This window comes from Patiria miniata, unplaced genomic scaffold (genome assembly GCF_015706575.1).
Source record: "Patiria miniata isolate m_02_andy unplaced genomic scaffold, ASM1570657v1 HiC_scaffold_11, whole genome shotgun sequence".
In the NCBI taxonomy this organism is placed as follows: domain Eukaryota; kingdom Metazoa; phylum Echinodermata; class Asteroidea; order Valvatida; family Asterinidae; genus Patiria; species Patiria miniata.
The window spans coordinates 4,500,099-4,522,813 of record NW_024037049.1 but is presented as its reverse complement, the minus strand read 5'-3'; the positions used below and the strand labels follow the sequence as shown (position 1 = coordinate 4,522,813).

Here is a 22,715-nt window from a genome sequence, read left to right as displayed (position 1 = left end):
ATGCTTCACAATTCAGCATATACATGTACATTGTAACAAGCATTTTAAACAGTGAAAACCTGTGAATATATCTGCTGAATATATCTGCTCAATATGTTTTGATTTAAATTAGACATGCAGAACGTTAGAACCCGTGCCAGCACGTGCGCTTTTTTGGCAAATGTCCGCTCGCAGGCAATTTGTCACTCTGCATCGAGGTATTAAACCGTTGGGGAAATCCAATAACACCGTAATCTGCTGTGGAATGAAATCTGGATTTATGATGAAATATCGCTGCCGCATGCGCTGTGCAATGTGTTGTTTGTACAAACAATGTCAGAAAATATTAAAGACAAGCATGCTGTATTAATTAAAAGGTTAGATTGTGCGAAGGATATCCTTTGTTTGTTCAGTTTTGAGCTTTTACATGTACACATGTAATTTAAAAAAACAACTTTTACATGTAAAAAACAAACAGACAAAATACACGTACATGTAAGTACCGAATTAAAAATGGAATGCAGAGACCAGGCAGGTTGTTTTTTAAACCATCTGTGGTATAAAGGGCAAACACTGGACCAATATGAAAAAATAATAATATTCATGATTGATATATGTACCCATAATTTACTTCCTTGAGGTTTTGAGGAATTATGACAAATATAATGGTAGTTAACCCAGTTCGTGCCAGGATTATTTTGACATTGACCAGACCCAGGCATGGCATTGTTTTCACGAACCTCAATGCTATGGGTTCAGGCCGTCATCTGGGGGTAGCACACCCTGATATTTCTGGCCTCGCTCGCTGCAAGCGGGTCACAGACAGATATTTCCGGCCTCGCTCCTTGTGTGTTCATTTGTCATTTGTTCCGAATACTGCAAAACGTCATACAATGTGAACTGGTTAATATACCAGCTATGCGGGAGAAAAGTAGGACCTTTGCTGGCTTTCAGGAGTGTTTTTCGTTAATAACCATGGCCACAGCATCTTAAGCCTCATTTGGCATTTTCTAAACTCACAACACTTGTGCTCCATCCTCAAGTATTAGCTCTTAGAAGTACAGTTGCAGTACTCCTGCGCCCAAGCCCTTCATTGTGTGATTTACTTATGACAGTGTGTAAGACTGTTATAAAACATAGGCCTATTCAGTGGCATTTCATTTTTTGGAGTTGTGAGATAAAAGAATAAGAAAAAGTAGCAATTTCAAAAAAAAAGTAGGAATTTCAAGAAAAAAGTAGGAAAAGTAGGAGCAAGGTAAAAAAAAAACTAGGACAACGTTGGAAAAGTAGGAATACTTGAAAGCCTGGTACACATGTACACGGCACAGGTAGTGACCATTATGTCATCTGATAAAGCATCGCGGTTATTTTATGCGAAAATAACACGCGACTTGGCTGCTAATCAAATGCTTGCCTACTACAATAATGGCCGACAACAGGGAAACTGGATGGTCACGTGGTGCTTCGATGCCACACCATCGCACCCTATCGCTTCTGTACATGAATACATGGGCGTGTTCATCTACTCAAACCGTGGACGAAAAATGCCAGAGAACAAAAGAGAACAATATCGTCCACGATTCCCAGCATCCACGTCCACGATTGGGGTCGTGTACAAAACCTATGGGAGTCTTCCTAAAAAGTTAAAGTACAAACAAAAGAGGGACAATAGGACGTCCACGATCCACGGTGAGAACACGACTGCTTGTTCATATTGTGTTCAGAGATTCAACAACTTACAAGATTAAGATGCATATTGTTAATTTTGTGTGTGACTTGGCTGGTCCAATAAGCAATGACAAATTTTGTGCAAAGCTTGCTCTGGTCTACCCGTACATGCATCTTGCATAGATCTTGCATGGAAACATCCACATGTATACATGTATACTTCTGCAACCTAGCATCTATACAAAAAAACAGCACTTGGTTATCAAAAAACGGGGGTTAAATTGGCATTGCTACAACATGTACTTGCCTTGCATGAGTCTTGCCAGAGTCTGAGATTGCGGACTGGTCTTCTGCCTCCTGCCGTCCCTTGACTACAATGTCAATCAGCAGGTCCACCACGAGACTAGCCGCTAGAGGGGACCCGTTGCCGGGGAAACACGTCTTGAATACTCTGTCCACTCGACTGCTCGGGGCCTGCAGTGGAAAAGCGAATTAAAAAGCTGGGATTCTCTAAAGCTTGCTGAATAAGGAAGACTAGCCGCCCATGCTTCACAGCCAAACTAATCTGTGGTTTAAAACTGCCAATTTATCAAATCCATGATAATTTATAACCTTTTAGCAAGTGCAATTTTAATTTTTTACATCCATACAGCCGTAACTCTCAAAGATTTCTTAATGAGGTGAAGATAAGGATAAGTTTAACAGAATACTGAAGTTCACTTTAAAGGAATGACCCTCGTGTCTGCATTGGTTAAAGGTACATGTAACATACTGTGTACAACATTTGCAAACATCAACAAACAAAACTACAAAATTGTTATGAATAACTGTAAGTGAATAAAAGTCTCAAGCATCCTGTGAAATCATGGCACCTGGTGTGCTGTCATTATCAAGACAAGTGGACTTTTTGTATCAATTTCCAACGGAAAGGTTGACTTTTTCCCAATGGAATGGTTGCCCGACCGTCGTTGGAAAAAAATGACTTCTTTCCAATACTGCCCCCTGTTTACCAAATTTATGTAGTCCACATTTTGTTTGCAATTGGTTACACCTCCGTGAACAAGTGCAAGCCAACTAGTCTGGTGACCTGACAATTCCCCAATGTCTTATAAATTGCTCCGCTTTGTCTAGGTCCCCGACATCTTATAAATTGCTCCGTTTTGTCCGAAGTAGGGTCAGGGAACCGGACAACAAAAACATCTTCTTTTTTCTTGGTTTTTCCAGCATCTGCATGAATGAACGCAAAACTTTAAACAGGCCAGTGTAACAATATTTGCTATAAAATACTAACCCCCGAATCCATCCATTTCTGAAAACTACAGCAAAAGCAAATGTTGTATATTTTTCAATAGACCTTATGCGTTAAGGCGGAGTCAGAGGGCAGTGGTTTTGTATCGCTGGGATGCTAAGGCATAAGTGAACCTTTTGTTCACTCATTGTTACTCCATTAAAATAACAAAGAACATCCTTTGGGGTACAAAATTTCTGTTGAAATCATTCATATTTTGTACACTGTCACACACCAACTACGCGTATGGTATTTTGCATACATGTGCTCCCATACACGTACATATACATGTACATACACACATACTGAAATTTGTATTCTTGTGGAGACATTTCTTTGTTCTCATGTAGTAAAAGTTTCGGGTTTGAAAGTGAAGTTTCAAAATGCTCTTATTTTAACCAGAATTAATTTCCTTGGCTAAAATTTGGACTTAATATCCCTTTTCTAAAACTCTTCCATTTGCGACAAATCAACCCACCTTGGAAATTCCTAGTTTTTGAGTAAAATCCATATATCTATTTCGTGACAATCTTGTGGAGACGTATTCATCTATAGAAATTGCCCTGTGGAGACGTATACAATCTCTTGTTCCCTATTTTACACACGTCTTAAGAGGGTAGGGTGTATCAGATCATACATGTATGTACAATGTACATGTACTAACTGAATGCATACATACTGTACATGTACAAATCTATCTAGGGAGGATTGAGAGATTAAGAAATGAATGTTTAATATCTGCATGAAAAATGATCAGGCACAGATACAGTATATGATTAAATATACATGTATGCACATCCAAATATACACAGTGCATGTTTACAGTTTCTGGGTTTTTTGGGGGGGAAGTTAATTTTCAGCGAGCACTGCTCTCTGTCCACATTTGTTTTTGCAGTTATTGCACCTGTTTGAGAAGTACAAATAATTGGGGAAATCTATGCATGCGCATGAACAGGTCTTTTAAACTGAACTCTGACATAATTAAATCATTTTTTTCAAAAGCTGTACCACTTTTTTTTCAACTGTCGTATTTTAAGAATGTCTGCTATGAAATTTTCAATGAAAAAAAAAAGACTTATTGGGACTGATTAAACAAAAAAACCTTCAACATACATAATGAAAATGCACATGTTAAAGTTTACAAATACCGGTAGGTTCTGCCATTGTTGCAGGAAATTTGAGGCACAGTAAAAAAGAATGTGTACATATGGTGCCAGAATTTTTTTTTGGCAATTTAAGAAAAGCAGGAAATCCTCCACATGCAACTGAACTTCCTTCCTAGTGTACATAATGTACATGTCACTGCAAAACATTGATCCTTGTGCTATAAAGGGGTATTTTCATACTTTGCTCAAGTTGTGAATCGAACCCACTACAGGAGGGGAACATGCACATGTACATACCAATGTTCACAACAAAGGTACTTAATCTGGATTATCTACATGTATACCAATTACATACTATGTAGCAATTTGGTGTCAAACATTGTATACGTGGTTAATAAAAATGTTTTCGAAGAGTAACTTAAAAAAGTAAGTAAAGTCTGTCACAAGCCAATGTGGCCCATCAGGCCAGCGTTTAACTCCAGTTTCGGTAGCGTGAAACGAATGAGAATATTTCTACTCCCCCCTGGATGGGATGCTACATGTAAATGTACGTGTAGTCCATCGCAGGTTACGCCCCAGCTACATGTAATGCTGGTACCGATTTATACTCCTGGATGGAAAGAGCCATGTGGGGTGAAGTGGCTTGCCCAAGGATACAACATATGACCAGCAGCTGGATTTGAACCCCTGACCCTCTGATCATGAGTCATACATCCTAACCACTAGGCCACACTCCCCTTCGAAGAGTACAGTATTGTGCGCTAAATGCTGAATCCAACAGTGTGCATGTACACACATCTTTTCTTCTAGCAGTGTTCTCCACAGACTTTTTTCTTGGGAGGGCGGCCATCGGACTGGCACCCATCGGTATGACGTCATCGAGTGGTGAACTGGGTCAGTACGAACGCCGACGGTTACGACGATTGCAAGGTGGTTTTGGGGAACTCCCTCTCCCCTCCGCCAAAATCGATCCGCCTTACACAATTCTGTATGGATGTTGAGTACTCACCTAGAAATCTAAATTTTCCTGTCTGCATGTTCAGGATGTGTCATTTCGACGAAATTTGCCATCAATGAAGACCCATACGAACGTGTAGAAATTAGATTTTAACCCGAGTACCCAGGGTCGTTTGTGTGCAAAATTATCGGTGCCCTCCGAGCTACCCGTCTGCTTCATGTGGCGCATATGATAGGCGGCGTCTGATTGGCCAATAACGAGACCACGTGATAAACGCAGCTAATAATTTGGAATCGCACTTATGATCCGGACATCAGGAGAGCCCGGAATGTCAGTGCGATACAAAATTATCTGCAGCATTTATCACGTGGTAAATCACATGCATCAGGAGGAGGTTGCAGGATTTAGGCTCCACTGGTGTGACGTGTACATGTATTGTACGGTGTTTTTCCCAGTCGTGTACTACTAGTGTCGCACGCGCACGCTTAACCGTCAGCTGGCTGTGGCCTGCCACGGCAATGCTGTGTATGGCGGTCAGGCACAGCAGCTCGAGTTCTTGTTTGATCCAGAGCGCCGGGCGGAAAATAATCTGTGGAGAAGGGAGCTTTTAACCAGTGTTGCGCCTTGGAATTAAAGTTGTTTTCATCCATGATTTGTAAAATTTTTGGCAGGGCGGTCAATTTTCTTGGCAGGGCGGTCAATTTTCTTGGCAGGGCGGCCAATTTTCTTGGCATGGCGGCCAATCCTTTGGCAGGGCGGCCTTAATTCTTAGGAGGGCGGCCCGCCCTCCCAAAACCTACATGTGGAGAACACTGTTCTAGGATCGTCAGTATTGAACATACATGTAGCCCTCTTTTGATCTTGTTGGATTCAGTGTGGTTAGCATCGCAATTACAAATCAACTGTGAACAGTGATTGTTCAGACAAGAAATGCCCCAAAATCCGCCTTTGAGGATTTGTCTTGGCTGTAATTTTCAGAAATGGATGGATTTGGGGTTTAGTGTTTTATAGCAAATATTGTTACACTGACCTGTTCAAAGTTTTGTCTTCACACATGCACATGTAGATGCAAGGAAACCAAAAGAAAAATGCTGTCCTTGTAGTCTGGTTCCCTGACCCTACTTCAGACAAAATGGAGCAATAGACGTCGGGGAATTGTCAGGTCAGGGAACCAGACTAGCTGGCTTGCACCCGTTCCAACTAAATTTGGCAAATTGGGGGCAGTAATTGAAATAAGTCAGTTTTTTTTCTAACGATGGTCGGCCAACCATCGTTGGAAATTGATACAATTTGAAACTGACAGCACACCAGGTGCCATGTTTTCACAGGATGCTTAAGACTATTATTTACTTAGTTACAGTCGTGTTAGGCATTTCACAATACTTTGGTAGTTTGGTTTTTTGACGTTTGCAAATGTTGTATATTTCCTTAAACCCTAACTCCCTAGCATAATTTACAAGGAACCATACCCATCCAGGCAAATTCCAACATCATATGGGAAACTGCACACACATATTTCTGACTTTGATTCTGGAGGTGTGCCAACCCAATGTAAAAGACCGTCAGTTTAGGGGTACCGTTCCCATCCTGACAGATTCCAACACCACCTGCCGTTGGAGTTTGAAGGGTTGGGGGAGGTTAGAGTTAAACCACCCATACAGATGCAGTACAGAGTAGGCTTCGAGTCGGGAATAAGTGACCACACTACCAATTTTGTAATTAATGTGACAGGCAATTTAACATTCTGGTATTAGCACAGGATCTTATCCAAACATTCCCCCCCCCCCAGATCCTTAAAAGTAAGGATTTCCATTCCATACAAACATGGAAACATAGCATGCCAAGATGCTTGGGTGGCTGTGATGCCTGTCAGAATTTAGCAGGCTTAATGTCATGGGTGACATGGTCCATAATGACTGCATAATGAGTACATCCATGTGCACAAAACCACAGAATGCAACAAAACATTCATTCACATCCATACAAAGTCACTGTTCCCAATGCAAATTCTAGGAAGTATTCATCCAGTTTCTACATGGTTCTACTGGAAATCATTTTCCTTTTTCTTTATAGCTTTAAAGAAAGATTTAACAAACCTGTGAAGAAGATGCTGACACTGTGTCAAATGCCAAGCTGAACCTGCTCAAGTCAGATTTGGCTTCGTTCTGACTTCCACTGAACGCCTGAAAGTCCCCCGCAGCACGGGGTGCGGCTTGCGTACTACTGCCTTCCTGAAAGGCTCCAAAGTCACCAAAATCATCCTTGCTGAGATTGGAGGTAGTGGATGGGGTTGCCTGAGTGGGCTGCTTGAGTGGCTGATTTGTGTCGGTGGGTTTGGTTTCTTGCGTCCAGGAAGCGCTTGTGTGAAAGGTCCCAAACCCACCAAAACTACTGTCGTCCTGGGTTTGGGACGTACTGTTGTCCTCTGACGTTGGCTTCTCATTAAATGATTCAAAGTCATTAAAATCATCGTCGCCATCATCGTGCGAGGTCACCGGGCCGAGAATTTCAGATTTCTTAGTGGTCGGCTCCTTAGTACTGGTGGGGACGCTGTCAAAATCTCCCCAGTCATCGGCCGGGGGTTCAGGGGATCGGGAGATGCTTGAGCCGCCTCCAACTGAGTGTTGAGAGTCTCCTTGAGAAATATCTGATTTGGCACACTGCGAGTCTGAGTCTTGGGATTGGTGGCTTTGATCTGAAGTCTGTGATGATATAACATTCTTGTTTGGTTTCTCCTGGGAGTTGACTGAAGTCACCGAGTTGAAGTCCCCGAATTCATCCTCGCTTACACTTTCAGCCTCGACTGTTTGGAGCCCCACGCCGCCTTGTTTTGGCTCCACAGTGAAAGGTTCATTCATGGATTCTTCATGCGAGACTGCCTTTGGTGGCTCCTCTATATGACTTTTGACATCAACCATTCCGCTGTGGGACAACTCAGGGGTCTTTGCTTTGGACCAAACCTCAGACCTCTCTGTTTTGGCAGACTGAGATGACTGGAAGTCGGAAGAGTCAGTGTCCTGGGAATGTGAATCCGACGTGAACGGAGAATGGAAATCCATGGCATTGTCATCACTGTAAGAGTTGGAGGAATTTGTGTTTACACTGTTTCTGCTCAGATCGTCACAGGTCTCCTTGTTATCCCCTGTTCCCTGAGATAGAACATCTTTAGAAGTTTTGCTCTTTGAATGACTTGATTGTAAATTTTGGTTCTCTGGTTCGCTGCTGTTATCAGTGATAACAACATCGGTCTTGCGATCGGGAGAATTTGTAAAGTCCCCCCACGAGTTGTCACCCTCGTTGGGATCCCCCCCATTCGTAAAACTATGGAATGCTTTAACATTAGTTTTGCTTTTCTCATTATCGATACTTTCTGTCTGTTTCTTCAAAACTGGGAATGTTCCAAACTCTAAATCACTGTCGCTGCTATTGATGACGTCGTCGCCATTCGTGTGTGTGTGGCCGGTCTGGTTGTTTGATTCAAAAGTTGCAAAATTGCCAAATTCCTCGTCCTGTTCAACATCTAGCGGTTCCTCTTTGATGGGGAAGAAGTGGGTGTCATTGGCCGCAACGGGCTTCGGCTTTTCTGGTGAGAAACCAGCGCTGGCAAAGGATCCAAAATCATCGTCCTCGTCATCATCAAAGCCATCCAGTGGAGGAGGGGAGGCAGAGACCATAGGTATGAAGGTCTTGGAGGTTGCCATTTTCAGACACTACCTGAAAATATCAAGCGTGAAACATGTAACGTGAATTAATCAATAATATACATATTTTACGTATTAGGCCAAATAAAAAAAAATTACCAGTTTCTCGTCTACGCCCGCATTGTTTTTTTTTCCTGCCGCATCAATTATTAACAAATTTTTATTTCACTTTTTTAACGGCGAATTCTGCTGTATTTTCTGATATTTTCACCTTCATATCTTATGTCTTAACCCTAACTCCCTAAGCTTTTTTGCTAGGATGTAGCCTCAATCCTGCAAAATCCTCCAATTGGCCTCATGGAAAAATAGCATATAGCCTCAATCCTGCAAATTCCTCCAATATTTCTTGAATATGGTCTGTGGAGGGGTGACCACTGCCTGAATCCTGCAAAATCCTGCGGCAGTGACTGTCAATTATGTTGAGGCTTGGCCAGTGACATCCTGGAGCAGTACGGAGGATTTCAAGCATAATCCAGGCCTATATTTATGCATGGCTGAGCAAAAACAACACAAGGTCCGGCCCAAGACCTTGACAAAGTGCTTCCTACGAAATCAGTAACGCACTTGTGCCATGTAACCTCAATCCTCCAAATTCCTCCACTTTGGCAAAGAGGATTTTGAAGGATTCAGGTCGGTTAGGGTTAATATTTGTTTTCAACATAAATGAGTACCCATTTTGACTTGAACTTAAAATATTATCTTAGAAAAGTGATTGGAATTTTGAGAAACACAACATCCACCGTCTTGGAGAAAAAAAATGCACAAATGCAATGGATACTTTGAAAAAAACAAAGACCAACCGCCATCTTGGATCTGTCATTGGAACCCACCAAAAAGAAAAAAAAGTGTCCACATCCTCCTTTTTGCAAAAAAGTGGGATGAGAAACTACTTTTCGTTTTCATTTGGCCTTAGAAGTTTCAAAGTCAGTTTGTACTGATTAAAGACTGCAAAAAGCCATTATTACCTGGTAAGTTTCTCAACAATTTGTCCTTCAAGAATTTCAAGAAATTTAGGCATCTTTCTGGGGTCCATATGCACACGTAAAACATCTGTTGATGGCAGACATTTTGAATGTAAGAAGCGATGACCCCAAGCAGTAGCAGTTCCGATCGTTGTATCAAGTGTGCGTGTAACGATCATGATGTCGAAAAACAGACGGTGGTGACGCAAGTAAAAACTCTGATTTCTCAAACATTTGTCGGTCTGAGGTCCTAAAAACCATTGTTAACAAATTTAAAGAGTTATGGATCAACCACGGAAGCTTTTTTTTTGGGGGGGGGGTTTGAGAAAGTGGAATTCTAGATGTTAGTAATACGTCAATATCATGATCATGGGGCCCAACCAAATCCCATTATGAAGACCCAGTAAATGATAGTGCTAGAAAGGCACATGGGGTGCCTTCGAAATCTAGAAGAACCTGCCCTCTATCTATGACATACTTGCATCATAAATATTGCCAACTACAATGTAATTTGTAAAGTCAAATAAATTTGTTCTCTTGTACTTATAGGGAACCGGGCCCGTAACTACACCATGTCCATGACACGATCGCCGAATTCTTTCCCCTGCCAGATTCATCATGTCTTTTCAACAATAATCATTGATATCAATAATATACGATGAAAAAAAGTAGTGGCAGGGTGCAACATTCTTTTCAAAATGGCAATTGTCTGCCACAGCAACTTTATTGGTCTTTGTTAACGTTTGTAAAAACCTAGTAACAGTTCTGGAGGTAATGTAGGTAGGATGGGACGCCCTATTATCGCGGTACTTATCACGTTTCTCGTTCGGAATAGAGATTGCCAACTAACCTTTCCGAATTGTCCTCCACGCTCTAACCGCTCGGCTACGGGGCCCCTCAATCACAGGCCACAAACCGCACAGGAAAATCATGAATGATTTCTACCCCAAGAATCTGTTCTAAATTGCAAAACGGGTGTCATAAGAATTGAGAAAAGACTGCTTTTGATTGTAAGGATTAATTGCAGAATACCCCACCACTCGGAAATACACCCCTAAACTCTCTGGCTACGAGGTTGGAATCACTGGAAAAGAAACAATTCAAGTCCATGCCAGCTACGCGGATACTGAGTGGGGGTCCATTATTTGAGAACGAAGCAACACAAAAGGAATGGGAGTTGCTGAAAAACATTCTAAGTCCAAACCAACCATTGTTTGCCAACCACCCTGTTGGCGGCTACGCGGATACGGAGAGGGAGTCCCCTTGAATATGCTTGAGAACGAAGCAACACAAAAGGAATGGGAGTTGCTGAAAAAATTCTAAGTCCAAATCAACTACCCTGTTGGCGGCTACGCGATTACGAAGTGGGAGTGCAATGGAGCATGACGCATAGTATAGTCAGACTCCCTATTATCGCGGCATCCCTATTATCGCGGCATGGGAAATTTCTCTTTTTGCGTTGCCAAAACTCCTTCAAGTGGCAATTTTTTTCCAGTTCACCAGTCATTAAGGACTTTTTGCCAAGTTGTATACAAAGGACGATTAAAAAATGTTGTGTCTTTCGGGACTTTTAACGATTTTTAATAAATAATAACGTTTTCCAAAACTTGCAAATTTTCCCTCACCATGTCTGCTAAAAGGTACCGTCTATATTTTAACATAATTCTTTAATGGTGCTCTGTCCATGAAAGTTCCATTGCCTGGTTCCCATTCTTCAGCTGCAAATGTAAAATGAGGTCGAAGGACGATATTTGCACCGCGAAAACGTAAAAACTTTTACGGGATCAAAATAAGCACAGCGCGTTAACAAAAATAAAATGGCACACCGTGTAAAGTGAATGGCGCCCCCAATCGCCAATCAGTAGACTTGCCTCAGTGAGTTCATGTGTTCTCCTTTCGGGGGAAGGGCTGGGTCTTAGAAATCATCCTGCAGATATAATAGTCTTTAATCAACTTGAACTTACAGGGAAAATATCAGACTTTATTCAGGGGGTGTTTTGGTCAAACATTAACTGTGAATAAAAAAGTTGAGATCATTATAAAAACCACTTCCCGCATACCGCGATAATAGGGAGTCCACCTCCGTTCGCACACTCCGAGCATGTCTATTTTCACAGGCATCGTACACGGAATAAACCACACCACCGTCGGAATTTTTTATATCAATTTCAAAAGGAAGAGTTATACCGTAATTTTCGGAATATAAGCCGCGCGGCATATAAGCCGCAGCACGCACAAATCTGCAAATTAAGATTTGAAGTCGGCGTATAAGCCGCACCGGCGTATAAGCCGCACCGACCGCTGCGGTTTCAATTTTGTAAGGCCTCCAAATTCTAGTCAAAATGCTCTGAACCAGTTCCATTTACACTACAGAAGCTATTAAAAGGGCCACAAAAGTTATATCAAATCATTTACAATCGATACTTTTACAAACAAATATGGGAATTGATGAGAAATAAACACCGGGAACTGCTGCTGTCGGCTGCCCCGTCATTAGCCCGGCAGCCTGCGCCACGCACGCCGGTGAATGACAACATTTTCCCACAGCACGTGAGAGAGTATGAAACCCACCGTGTGTTGTCTGACTGGAGCGCTACAAATCTTGCTTTGTGGCAACAGATGCTGATTTGTTTTGTCCTAAGAATAAACAGGTCCGTTTTTACCTCAAAACTTATCAAATTGTTGCGATTACTAACGAGTAGTTGCGATAAAAATTCAAGTTTCGATCGTAACTTTCTTCGGAAATAGTCAAAACGAAGCGGACATTTTGATAGACGAATCCATTAATTTTGTAAGGGGTGATTTAGTCCCTCTTTTGAGTTTTACATTGTTTCTTGAATACATTTCAAGAAAACAAAATATATTGTGACGTTGAACAACTGATTATGTAATAAATAAATTTTTCGAACGCCATACAAATTTTAGTCGTCTTTTTTCTTTTTTTTTAAACAGCGGAAATATTGGTAATTATTGTTCCCAAGAAAGAACACCCCTTTATTACCACAAATGGTGTGGTCCGCTGGGGGAAAGCATGCATATCACTGCTGCACTGTACCAGTATCACGTACGGCTGGTGGCAAGTGTCGAAGACAGCTTTCACTAGCCGTACTTTTTACCGCTCGGTACCTTTACGTGAGACGTGGTTTCGGTTTGTTAATGACTTTCTTAATTTATAATTCATTTCAGCAACACATCTCTTCTTGTACCAGTACATTAAATACACATGTGAATCTTATTTTTATTCTTCAAGGCTCGGCGTATAAGCCGCCCTGTGTATAAGCCACAGTAAACATTTTCATGGGCAAATTCAACGTATAAGCCGCGGCTTATATTCCGAAAATTACGGTACTACTCAAAAGACAGGACAATTCGGGAAGGTTAGTGGGGAATCTCTATTCCGAACGAGAAACGTGATAAGTCCCACGATAATATGGCAACCCATCTTACATACAAGTAGCGCTGAGATTGTTTATTGAGGTCAACCAACCGTGACCTCGTAGCCGGCTACGAGGTGGATAGATCGAGTGGCGGGGTATTTTGAGCAATAAAAAACATTTTTGACTCTAATTTTATCAAAACAAAACTGGGGCCCTACACTTCACGATCGCCCATGTAGGCCTACGTCATCTGGTCATTTACGCGTGTAGACATGGTACTTGGTAGGCCCAGATAATTTTAAAGCAGACGTTGAATAATCCATCCGATGCAGAAAATAATCAACAACAGATATTTTCATCCCATTTCAAGCTCATTCACAGTATCAAACACATACTTACATTCGACATACACACAGGTAGATAAATAACGATGCTAAAGTAAAGAAGTAGAAATTGGTATTAAGTGATTTATTATTTTTCAATAAGGACAGAAACACCCTCCGCTTCGGCCATCTTCTATTTATGCCGATTCGCTGGTACTTTTTTTCCACCGGCCGGTTTGTCCATTGTATTGTACGTGTTACTGCGAATGAAGCCGTTTACCAACGCAGGGAAGATTGAATCGTCGCATGGTGGCGGTGTTTCAAGGAAATACTTGTTGAAATTTCGTAATGATGATCGTGGGTATAAGGGCGATTGAATTTCAAGACAAATCGTCAAACAATTAAAAAAAATAATAATATGACCAAAGCAATATAATGTTTTCGACGCGAAAAATACAATCTGAATGAAAGTCGACTTTCATGAACACAAGCAACACGTGCATTCGTTGTGCTGCCATTTTATAACTCCATGGTTGTGCGGACTGAACTCAAGAAATACCAGTTGTATTGAATTGAAATTTCGTCTAGTGATTAGTCATGATGGGTTACATCGGGCGATTGACATTCATGAAAAATCCTCAAACAATTAAAATAAAATGACCAAAACAATGTAGTGTTTTAAACGCGAAAAATACAATCCGAATGAAAGTCAACTTTCATGGAACAAATTAAAGCAACACATGTACGCCTTGTACGGAGTGAAAAATATCTGTTTCATTGAATTGAAATTTGGGCTTGTTGTCGCACTTTACCGTACCCGCACACTTTTGTCTAATAGTTTCTGTCGAAAAAGTGCGCGCTAAACAAATTAGTGGTCTCGCACGTGCGCACGGAGGAGACAAACCTGCACTTTAAATCTCTTTCAATAGAGGGCGCGCCACACTAGTATTGGTCACCACGGCAAAGCATTTTTTGTCAACGCCAGGATGACCGTTTAAGCCGATTTTCGGCTAACTTTGACATAATTTTTTTAAAATAACGAGTTTGACAGAAAATTTGACAGAATGGATTTTTTTGGCACATAATGTAATTTGAAACTTAATTAAGGCAAATAAATAGTACAACATCTGCATGTGATTTTAAGTGTTTATAGTGAATGAAGGAAGCCGCCATCATCTTAATTGATTTCCGCAAAGCATTTGACTCTGTTGACAGATCAACAATGTTTAAGATTCCTGCAGGCTTACGTTGTCCCGGAGGAGACCATTCATGCCATCAAAATTATGTATGAAGATACAAGTGCTGTTGTTCTCACTCCAGAAGGTGAATCTGATTCGTTCTCCGTCAACACTGGAGTTCTTCAGGGTGATCCCCTCGCCCCCTACCTATTCATCATAGTTCTGAATTATGCCTTGCGGACAGCATTAAATGTCACTGATGGTCTCACTCTCTCACGCCGTAGGAGTAGTAGACACCCTGCCCAATGCCTATCCGACCTAGATTATGCAGATGACATTAGTCTGCTTGCTGACACTCTCCTTGATGCCGAATCTCTCCTCCATAAAAGTAGAAGCTTGCTGCAAGTCCGTTGGTCTCTCTCTTAATGCAAAGAAGACTAAGTATACAACCCATCTACCTCTGACGACGTCACTGCACTGGATGGCAGTAAGCTCGATAAAGTTGATGACTTCAAGTATCTGGGCTCCTACACCAACACAGCTCATGACGTCGAGTGTAGAAAAGCTCAAGCTTGGTCTGCTCTGTTCTCACTGACCAAAGTATGGAGATCCTCGATCTCCAAGACCACCAAACTTAAGATCTTCAAGACCTCAATAGAATCCATCCTCCTCTACGGTTGCGAGTCCTGGACCCTGACCAAACAGATCTCTGCATCCATTGATGGCACCTATACACGGATGTTGCGGGCTGTTCAGAACGTTTCTTGGCAACATCTCCCTAACTCTGTTCTGTATGGTGCCCTTCCTCCTATCTCCACCAACATCAGACGATGATGCCGAGTTGGCTAGGTGCCGAAGTGACCGACATTCGAATGTCGGTCACTTCGGCACCTAGCCAACTCGGCACCTGCCAACTCGGCACCTTGCCAACTCGGCACCTTCTCGGCACCTTGCCAACTCGGCACCCAGCAAACTCGGCACCCAAATTTTGCCTCTTTCTCACGACTTCCAACTCGGCACCTGACAAACTCGGCACCTGACCTTCCGATACCATGATCCGTCCCCAAATAATCAGTTTAGTAAAAAAAAAAAGTCTTGAAAAAAACAGTATTACATGATTAGTTTGTAAAACATCTACACATGCAACTACGGCAGTGGGTACCAGGCATGACCAGCGGAGCGGGGCAGTGAGCGTACCGGGTACCATGTGGGTGGCGCCTCCGGCTAGGCTCCCGGTGGCGCGGCCCGCGGCCCCCTTCCCAGTTTAGCCCTGCGCGCACTCCATTGTTATTTTGTGGTGTGATTTTCACGAAATGACTACACGTAGGGAGTCCGTTTTTCCCCCTTTTTTTAACAACCCTAAAATGAGTCTTTGTGACTTGCAGTAGAGCTCTACATGTGATGTAAACAGTACTTTTGACTGTCATTTTCGAGTGACCGCTCCCGTGATTCTTCTTCTTCTTCTTCTTATTATTTATTCGGCCAACAAATGAACAAAAGTACAATGACAAAGCAAAGATATATCGAAAAGTAAACAAAATTGGAAATTGAAAAAGTATGACCAGACAAGACTGAAGGATGCGAGAAGGAATGGCTCGAGAGGGGGGGGGGGGGGGGGGGGGGTGGAGGGGAGGGAAGGGAGGGTGGACAGTTTGGCAGGGGAGAGGAGATAGAGGGACAGAAAACAAGGACAATATAACATTTCAAACCGGCCAGGGTAAACAAAAGTGTACTTAAACACTGTAGCCCTAAGGCCTGCCTACCCATGCTCGAAATGTCTACACAAAAATTAAATAGATCTTAAACAAAATGAATACATGTCAGCACCGCCGTAGCAATAGCTTCAGCAAAAGTCAGTGACACCAGCGCGTTCCTTTACTCGCGCAAGGCATGATGGGAAACAACATGGCGCAGCAAGATCTCGTACCCATGGGAACGAGGTTGCAGTGACACCACCGCCGTAGCGAAATCATCGCTGATCCCGCGCACGCTTCTGCTTCTGCTTCAGTACTGCGTAAACACCCTCTGGAGGGTTATAAACACGCAGGCGTAGTGCTGGCAGCAAGAGAAACTAGTTTAGAGGGTGAGCGCGGGTTAAGAGGTCTATTTATTTAGTAAGCTAAATCTATACTACAATTCAAGGAATCTCTGTCTGTCTGTCCGTCTGTCCGTCTGTCTGTCTGTCCGCCGATTATCTCCAGAACCGGGCACCGTATGGAGTTGAAAATCGGCGGGTGTATTGCTCGGGACAGCAGAATGTGCAGTGCTGAGTTTGAAGTGGTTTGGAAGAGCGGTCCTCGAAAAAGCTGCAAAAAAGCAGTATTTTCTGAGGCCTAGCGCGCCAGAATATAGCCTAGAACCCGGCGCGCATTGATGTTCTTTTCAATTGTTTACGTCATGTTTGAGCAAGAGCGCGCGTGCTAAATATGACGCAACAATGAAAAAAAGGACGGGCACATTGTAGGGCGATAGCACTGCACACCATGTCTTCGTACGTGAGTGGCATGCACGGGCACGGGCACGGGCACATGCATTTGGTAGTCAACTGAGCAACCATCACTGCACTGTATGTAGGCGGTCGACTGAGCAACTCTAATACAATATGGTATCGCCCTACAACTACGCCAGGGCTACAGTTGTAGTAGGGGAAAATATCAGTAGGGGAAAATATCAGTCCCGGGGGGGGGGGGGGGGGGGTGACGACATTGTGTGCGTTTAACTTGCGAGTGTGCGTTCACACCATTGAATAATTTGCGTTATTTGCACGAGCTGCAGTTCTCAACTGCCCCTTCCGAACACGCACATTTTCGACTAGCCCTGCACTAGTCTATACTACAATTCAAGGAATCTCTGTCTGTCTGTCCGTCTGTCCGTCTGTCTGTCTGTCCGCCGATTATCTCCAGAACCGGGCACCGTATGAAGTTGAAAATCGGCGGGTGCATTGCTCCGGACAGCAGAATGTGCAGTGTCGAATTGGAAGTAGTTTGGACCAGCGGTTCTCGAAAAAGCTGCAAAAAGCAGTATTTTCTGAGGCAAACGTAGCTTAGAACATAACACCCGCACGCACTGCCGTTCTTTTCAATTGTTTACGTCATGTTTAAGCTAAAGCGCGCGTGCTCAATATGACGCTAACAATGCAAAAAGGACGGACACGCGCACGTGCATTGCAGGGCGATACTTTGTCCAGTATGGGTGAATACTACTGGATCAATGGGTGAATAGCACTGCATACCATGTTTTTGTATGTACACGGGCACATTATTTTTGCAGTTGACTGAGCGACCATTGTAGGTGGTCGAACTTCAAACTTGGCAAAAGTTTTGACGTAAGTGTGCGTTCAATCTGTGAAAACAACACCATTGAATCGCGTGCGTTGTTTGCACGAGCATTTCTCCAAAACTCTGCAAGTATGCAACCTATACCAGCGGCAAAGCAATTTGCGTTTCCCGAACATGCACATTTTTAGACGGGCACTGCACTAGTAAATAGAATTAGAGGAATTGCTTTGGATTGGTTCAAAACTATTTAAGTGACAGGAAACAGTATGTGGTATGGCAGAATACCAAATCTACTTTTGCACCAATCAGTTGTGGAGTTCCTCAAGGTTCAATACTTGGCCCTATACTTTTTCTGATTTACATAAATGACATTTGTAACTCTTCCAAAATGCTCTCCTTTATTTTATTTGCAGACGACACTGATGTTTTTTAAAGCAGTAATAACTTACTTAAGGCAGTTGACACTGTTAATCGACAACTATGCAAAATCTCCGAATGGTTTAAATGTAATAAACTATCCGTTAATTTAAAAAAAAAAAAACAATGTATGTTGTTCTCCTATGGTAAAGTCGACAGGAATATCAGTGTTTACTTAAATGACACACAGAACAAGTTGAAACATGTAAATTTCTAGGTGTAATCATTGATAGTAAACTTTCTTGGAAGCAACATTGCCAACTTTCTCGGAACCAGGGTATCTTAAGAAAATTAAAACACGAATTACCTTCAGATATCTTATTTTCAATTTATAATACGCTGTCCCTGCCTCACCTTCAATATGGTATTTTAGCATGGGGTAACACCTACCCCACCTTTATCAATAAATTGTATATATTATGCAAAAGAAAACACTTAGGATAATTGATAACTCCAGATATACAGAACATTCAGCACCACTGTTTAGTAAATAGAAAACCTTATCTGCTTTTGACTTGTATAAATACCCTCTTGGGGTATTAATGTATAAATTCGAAACAAACAAATTACCCAAAACTATACATTCGCTATTTAACAAAAACTCGGATATATCCATTCTCATTATACAAGGTCAGCCTCAAACTTTCATCTCCATAAAGCTAGAACATCTCTTTACTTATCGACTGTCAGAAACCAAGGACCTCTATTGTTGAACCACCTCAAACCAATGCTTATCTTTAGATCAATGAAGAACTTCAAAAGCTACATGAAAACGTTGCTATACTGATAATTAAGTATCCCAATAAATTGTATATTCAGGACATCTCACAGATTGTTGAAAAAGTTAGTATTGTTTTATAATTCCTTGGCCACTTTTTGCTTCTTTGCCCCTTCCTCCCTTACCCGTTTTGTAATTAATTAATTGATTTATTTCTTGTAATGTATGGACGTAAGAAAGTACTATGAATGTTAATATTTTTGCTATTACTTTTATTTATTTTCAATTTTATTAGTATAAGTGTATTTACCTGATAGAATTCAGCCTATATGTACATATTAATTTATTAGCTTAATTTGTAATTACGGGTTCCAGGTCTTGTACAAGCATATGCGTTTTACCTGGATCCTTCATAACACTGTTTGTCATTCTTTATATAGTTTCCTGTTTATTATGTTGTTTGTGCTATGATATGAAAAAATAAACCATAACCATAACCATAACATGCAAGGCTAACAGGTCTGATTTAAAGATGTCAGAGTGGAAGAAGGTTCCACTCTGGGATTGTACGTGGGATGAGGGAATATTTGTAACAGTCCTTTTTGGTATGAAGTGGGATAAACGTAGAGTTTGGTGTGCAGCTCCTAGTTGATCTATTGGATGTTTTGGGACGTGCCAGCTGTTTCGTGCGTTGTCGACTGGGAGCCTGGGACATCGACAGTTTTGCACTCAATTGCAGTATCCTGATCTCCATTCTGATCCAGTACCGGGCCAATTTCCGCAGATTTTGCAGCAGTCAAGAACGGTTTTCCCCGTCCGATCTCCAAGCTCAGCGATCACGGTTTCGCATCGGCTGAACAGCTCTTCCACGCGCACGTCGACTTACCTCGGACCGCGACGTTCGCCTGACGGCTAATTGTTGAGGTAGGACTAATCCGTTGTCCGTACTCGCCCACCGACCGGAACACTTACAAACTGGACTGATTTTAGGGCCTGCATTTCCCCACGATCGCTTTTCATCCCTGGGGAGGTCAACTGCATTTTTTTTCTGTTCATTTTATTGTAAGGGGCCATTCAGAATTTTCAATGTTTGAAAATTTCGACTTTTTTTCCAAATTATTCATTCGGAAAACATCAGGTTTGGGCAGACATTACATCACAGGCTGCGGTCCTCGTAGTCTTGGAGTCCAGTGGTTGAATAGTCCAGTTTTTATAGCGATACATGACGTACATGTACAGTACACAGTGGCGTAGCCACGGGGGGCGTGGGAGGGGGGGGGGGGGGCGATAGCCCCCCCCCCGGCCCCCCCATGAAACCTTGTCGCCCCCCCCCAGTCGCCCCCCCCCCCCACTGAGATATTTAGTTTCTTAAAAAATTATCATTGATCTACATGACGCCTCCCCATGAAATGTTCCAGGCCCCCCAGCGCCCCCCCCCCCCCTGAAAAATTCCTGTTTACGCCACTGGCCCCGGTTGACCATGCACACCATGGCTCGAACTATAGTGTGATCCGGTACACTCGCTGGCCCCGTCCAGCTGTTGCTTCCCCGTCACTGTAGCGGTCCGCTCCCGCTTCAGTCCGGCCGTCTCTGCGAAGCGAAAGCTCGTACCGTGCCCACTCGGTTCAGCTAGAATCTTTGGCATACTTGGTTCCCCCAGTTAATGTTGTGAGAATCCGACACGGGTGTTGAAACCAAGGAAAAGCCTGAAGTTGGAGGAATCCCCACGAAGTTAAATAAACTAGTAAAGTCACTGAGTGAAAGCTCTGTTTCCCGCCAAATTCGTTATCATAGATAATAATGTTGATTCTAATATAAAGTTAATGAACTAATAGGGAATGCAACAATAATTTCAGGAATGAATTGCAGGGCAGTTCCGTCGCACAGCCTTTAACGTTTCACCACTTGAAACTTAGAACTGATAGACACATGGATTACAAGAGAAGAGAACTGTTCACTTATAGTTGCCTCATTGATGTTCTCCGAAGTCACCGTGTTAAAATTAGAAAAAGTTTTAACTATGGAAGGTTGTGAATCTTTTCTTTTAAAACTGAGGGAGGAATTATTGCAGTCATATTTATTTTATCGTCAATGTAAAATTGTGTCTTATTTCATTTTGTTCCCGGTTAGTTTCTTGTTGTTTCTTTAGTGTGTGTATTTAATGTGAGTGTAGACGTATGTATGTCAACTAGGTTGTTTGTTTTTATGGTTTGCTTTTTTCTCTCTGGGGAATGGGATTGCTTTTGTTTCTCGGTTTTGTTTTGTTTTGTTTGTAATAATCTTTTTAGCCCGTTTGTCATTCATTCCCGTTATTGAGTCTGGTTGTTTGTTTTGTTTGTTTGTTTGTTTGTTGGGTTGTAAGAGTATTTATTTATTAGTTCGTTTTTATATTTTTGTATCTGTCTGGCTTGTCCAATGTTTCACTCTATGATTTTTTTGCTGAGTCTTGTCTCATCTCCCCGTCTTGTCTCGTCTCGTCATGTCTCGTCATGTCTCGTCTCGTATGATTTGTACAATTTACTTTTCAATAGTACAAACAGAATTTTAAATCTGTTTTCTTGGCAGGGGTTTGGATAAATGTCTGATGACAATTGTTTTTTTTTTACTTTTACATATCCGTGGCAGCCTGTCCAACTTTTAGCTTTTATTTTATGTTTTAAGATTTAAAATAAAATAATTGAATCAAATAAATCAAATAAAGTTTCTTCAAGTCTTTATTACGCTGGAGATTTCCCGATCGCAGTACATATGAGAGGCAGCCCAAATAGGCGCGACCTAATCCGGCCAAATTACGATTTGTATACTAGTTTATCTGTAATAATAAAGAATTTTGGCCCCTGCACTTGAGGGTCTGTATTTGTAGAAGTGAAGGGTCCATGTTCCTGAATTTGGATTTCTGAACAAAACATTTGAATGGAATCTATATTGATATGGAGTGGAAGGAATCTGTTTGTTTTTTTTGTTTTTTTTTCTCAAAATGGCGATGGGGTGATCATCGTTGGAGGGAAAGATCACCTAAAAGTCATAGGTCAACCCCCCCCCCCCAAAAAAAAAATTCCCAAAAAGGTAAAGAGGATTAATTCAGCTTTCATTTGATGTATGTTTTACTCACCTGTGAGGGTTCAGAGTATGTTCCCCGATTTGTTTAAATTGGGGTATTTATCTTTGGTGCCTATGGGAATTTATGTATTGGTGGATTCCCAGCACAACTCCTCACAATAAGCCCAGTGTGAACAATATTTCTCGTTGTGGGTCTGAAAATGAAAATTGTCGGTTTGTGTATTATGAATATGATCAAGTGAAATTATTTATGCAGTATTTTGCCCATTTCCCTCAAAATTGCATATTGTAATATTGTACATTTTTATCAATTTGCTAGAATATGTGATACCTCACCAACAAGTATCTTTTAACGAAATTCAATCAGAATATTTATCAATTTTTAAATTTTTTTTTAGTTGTGTTACTTGTTGGTGTCCCTGCCACACTGTACGATGGTGTAGCCGTGCGTTATGCACGTGGATTGTTTACTTTCGTTTTGACGGGGACTTTACTGAATAGAGTCTGGTGACTGTACATAGATATTTCTTTGAATAAAAGTCGAATCGTTCATTCACGTGCACTTGTTATGCAAAGCAGGGGCAGTGGTTCAAGGATATCTATGTCGACTTGCAGAAAGTGTGCAAGAACGCGACTTGAATGCTTTTATGTGTTCACAATACAACGACGCTGTTTAGTTATTTCACTGTGTGACACAGTGAG

General features: G+C 41.8%; 1 protein-coding gene across 5 annotated transcripts in view; it reads right to left on the bottom strand.

Moving 5' to 3' along the window:
- Positions 1 to 13,591, bottom strand: part of LOC119742554 (aftiphilin-like) — a 55,224-nt gene extending 41,633 nt beyond the window's left edge. For all 5 annotated transcript variants that reach the window (XM_038218620.1, XM_038218628.1, XM_038218638.1 and 2 more), the window contains exons 1-3: positions 13,439 to 13,591; positions 7,096 to 8,713; positions 1,955 to 2,121 (exon numbers count right to left, since the gene is read on the bottom strand). In XM_038218620.1, coding sequence (XP_038074548.1) covers positions 1,955 to 2,121; positions 7,096 to 8,700 — 1,772 coding nt within the window. In that variant the 5' untranslated portion in view covers positions 8,701 to 8,713; positions 13,439 to 13,591. The remainder of the gene's footprint in view (positions 1 to 1,954; positions 2,122 to 7,095; positions 8,714 to 13,438) is intronic.
- Positions 13,592 to 22,715: the final 9,124 nt, after the last annotated feature.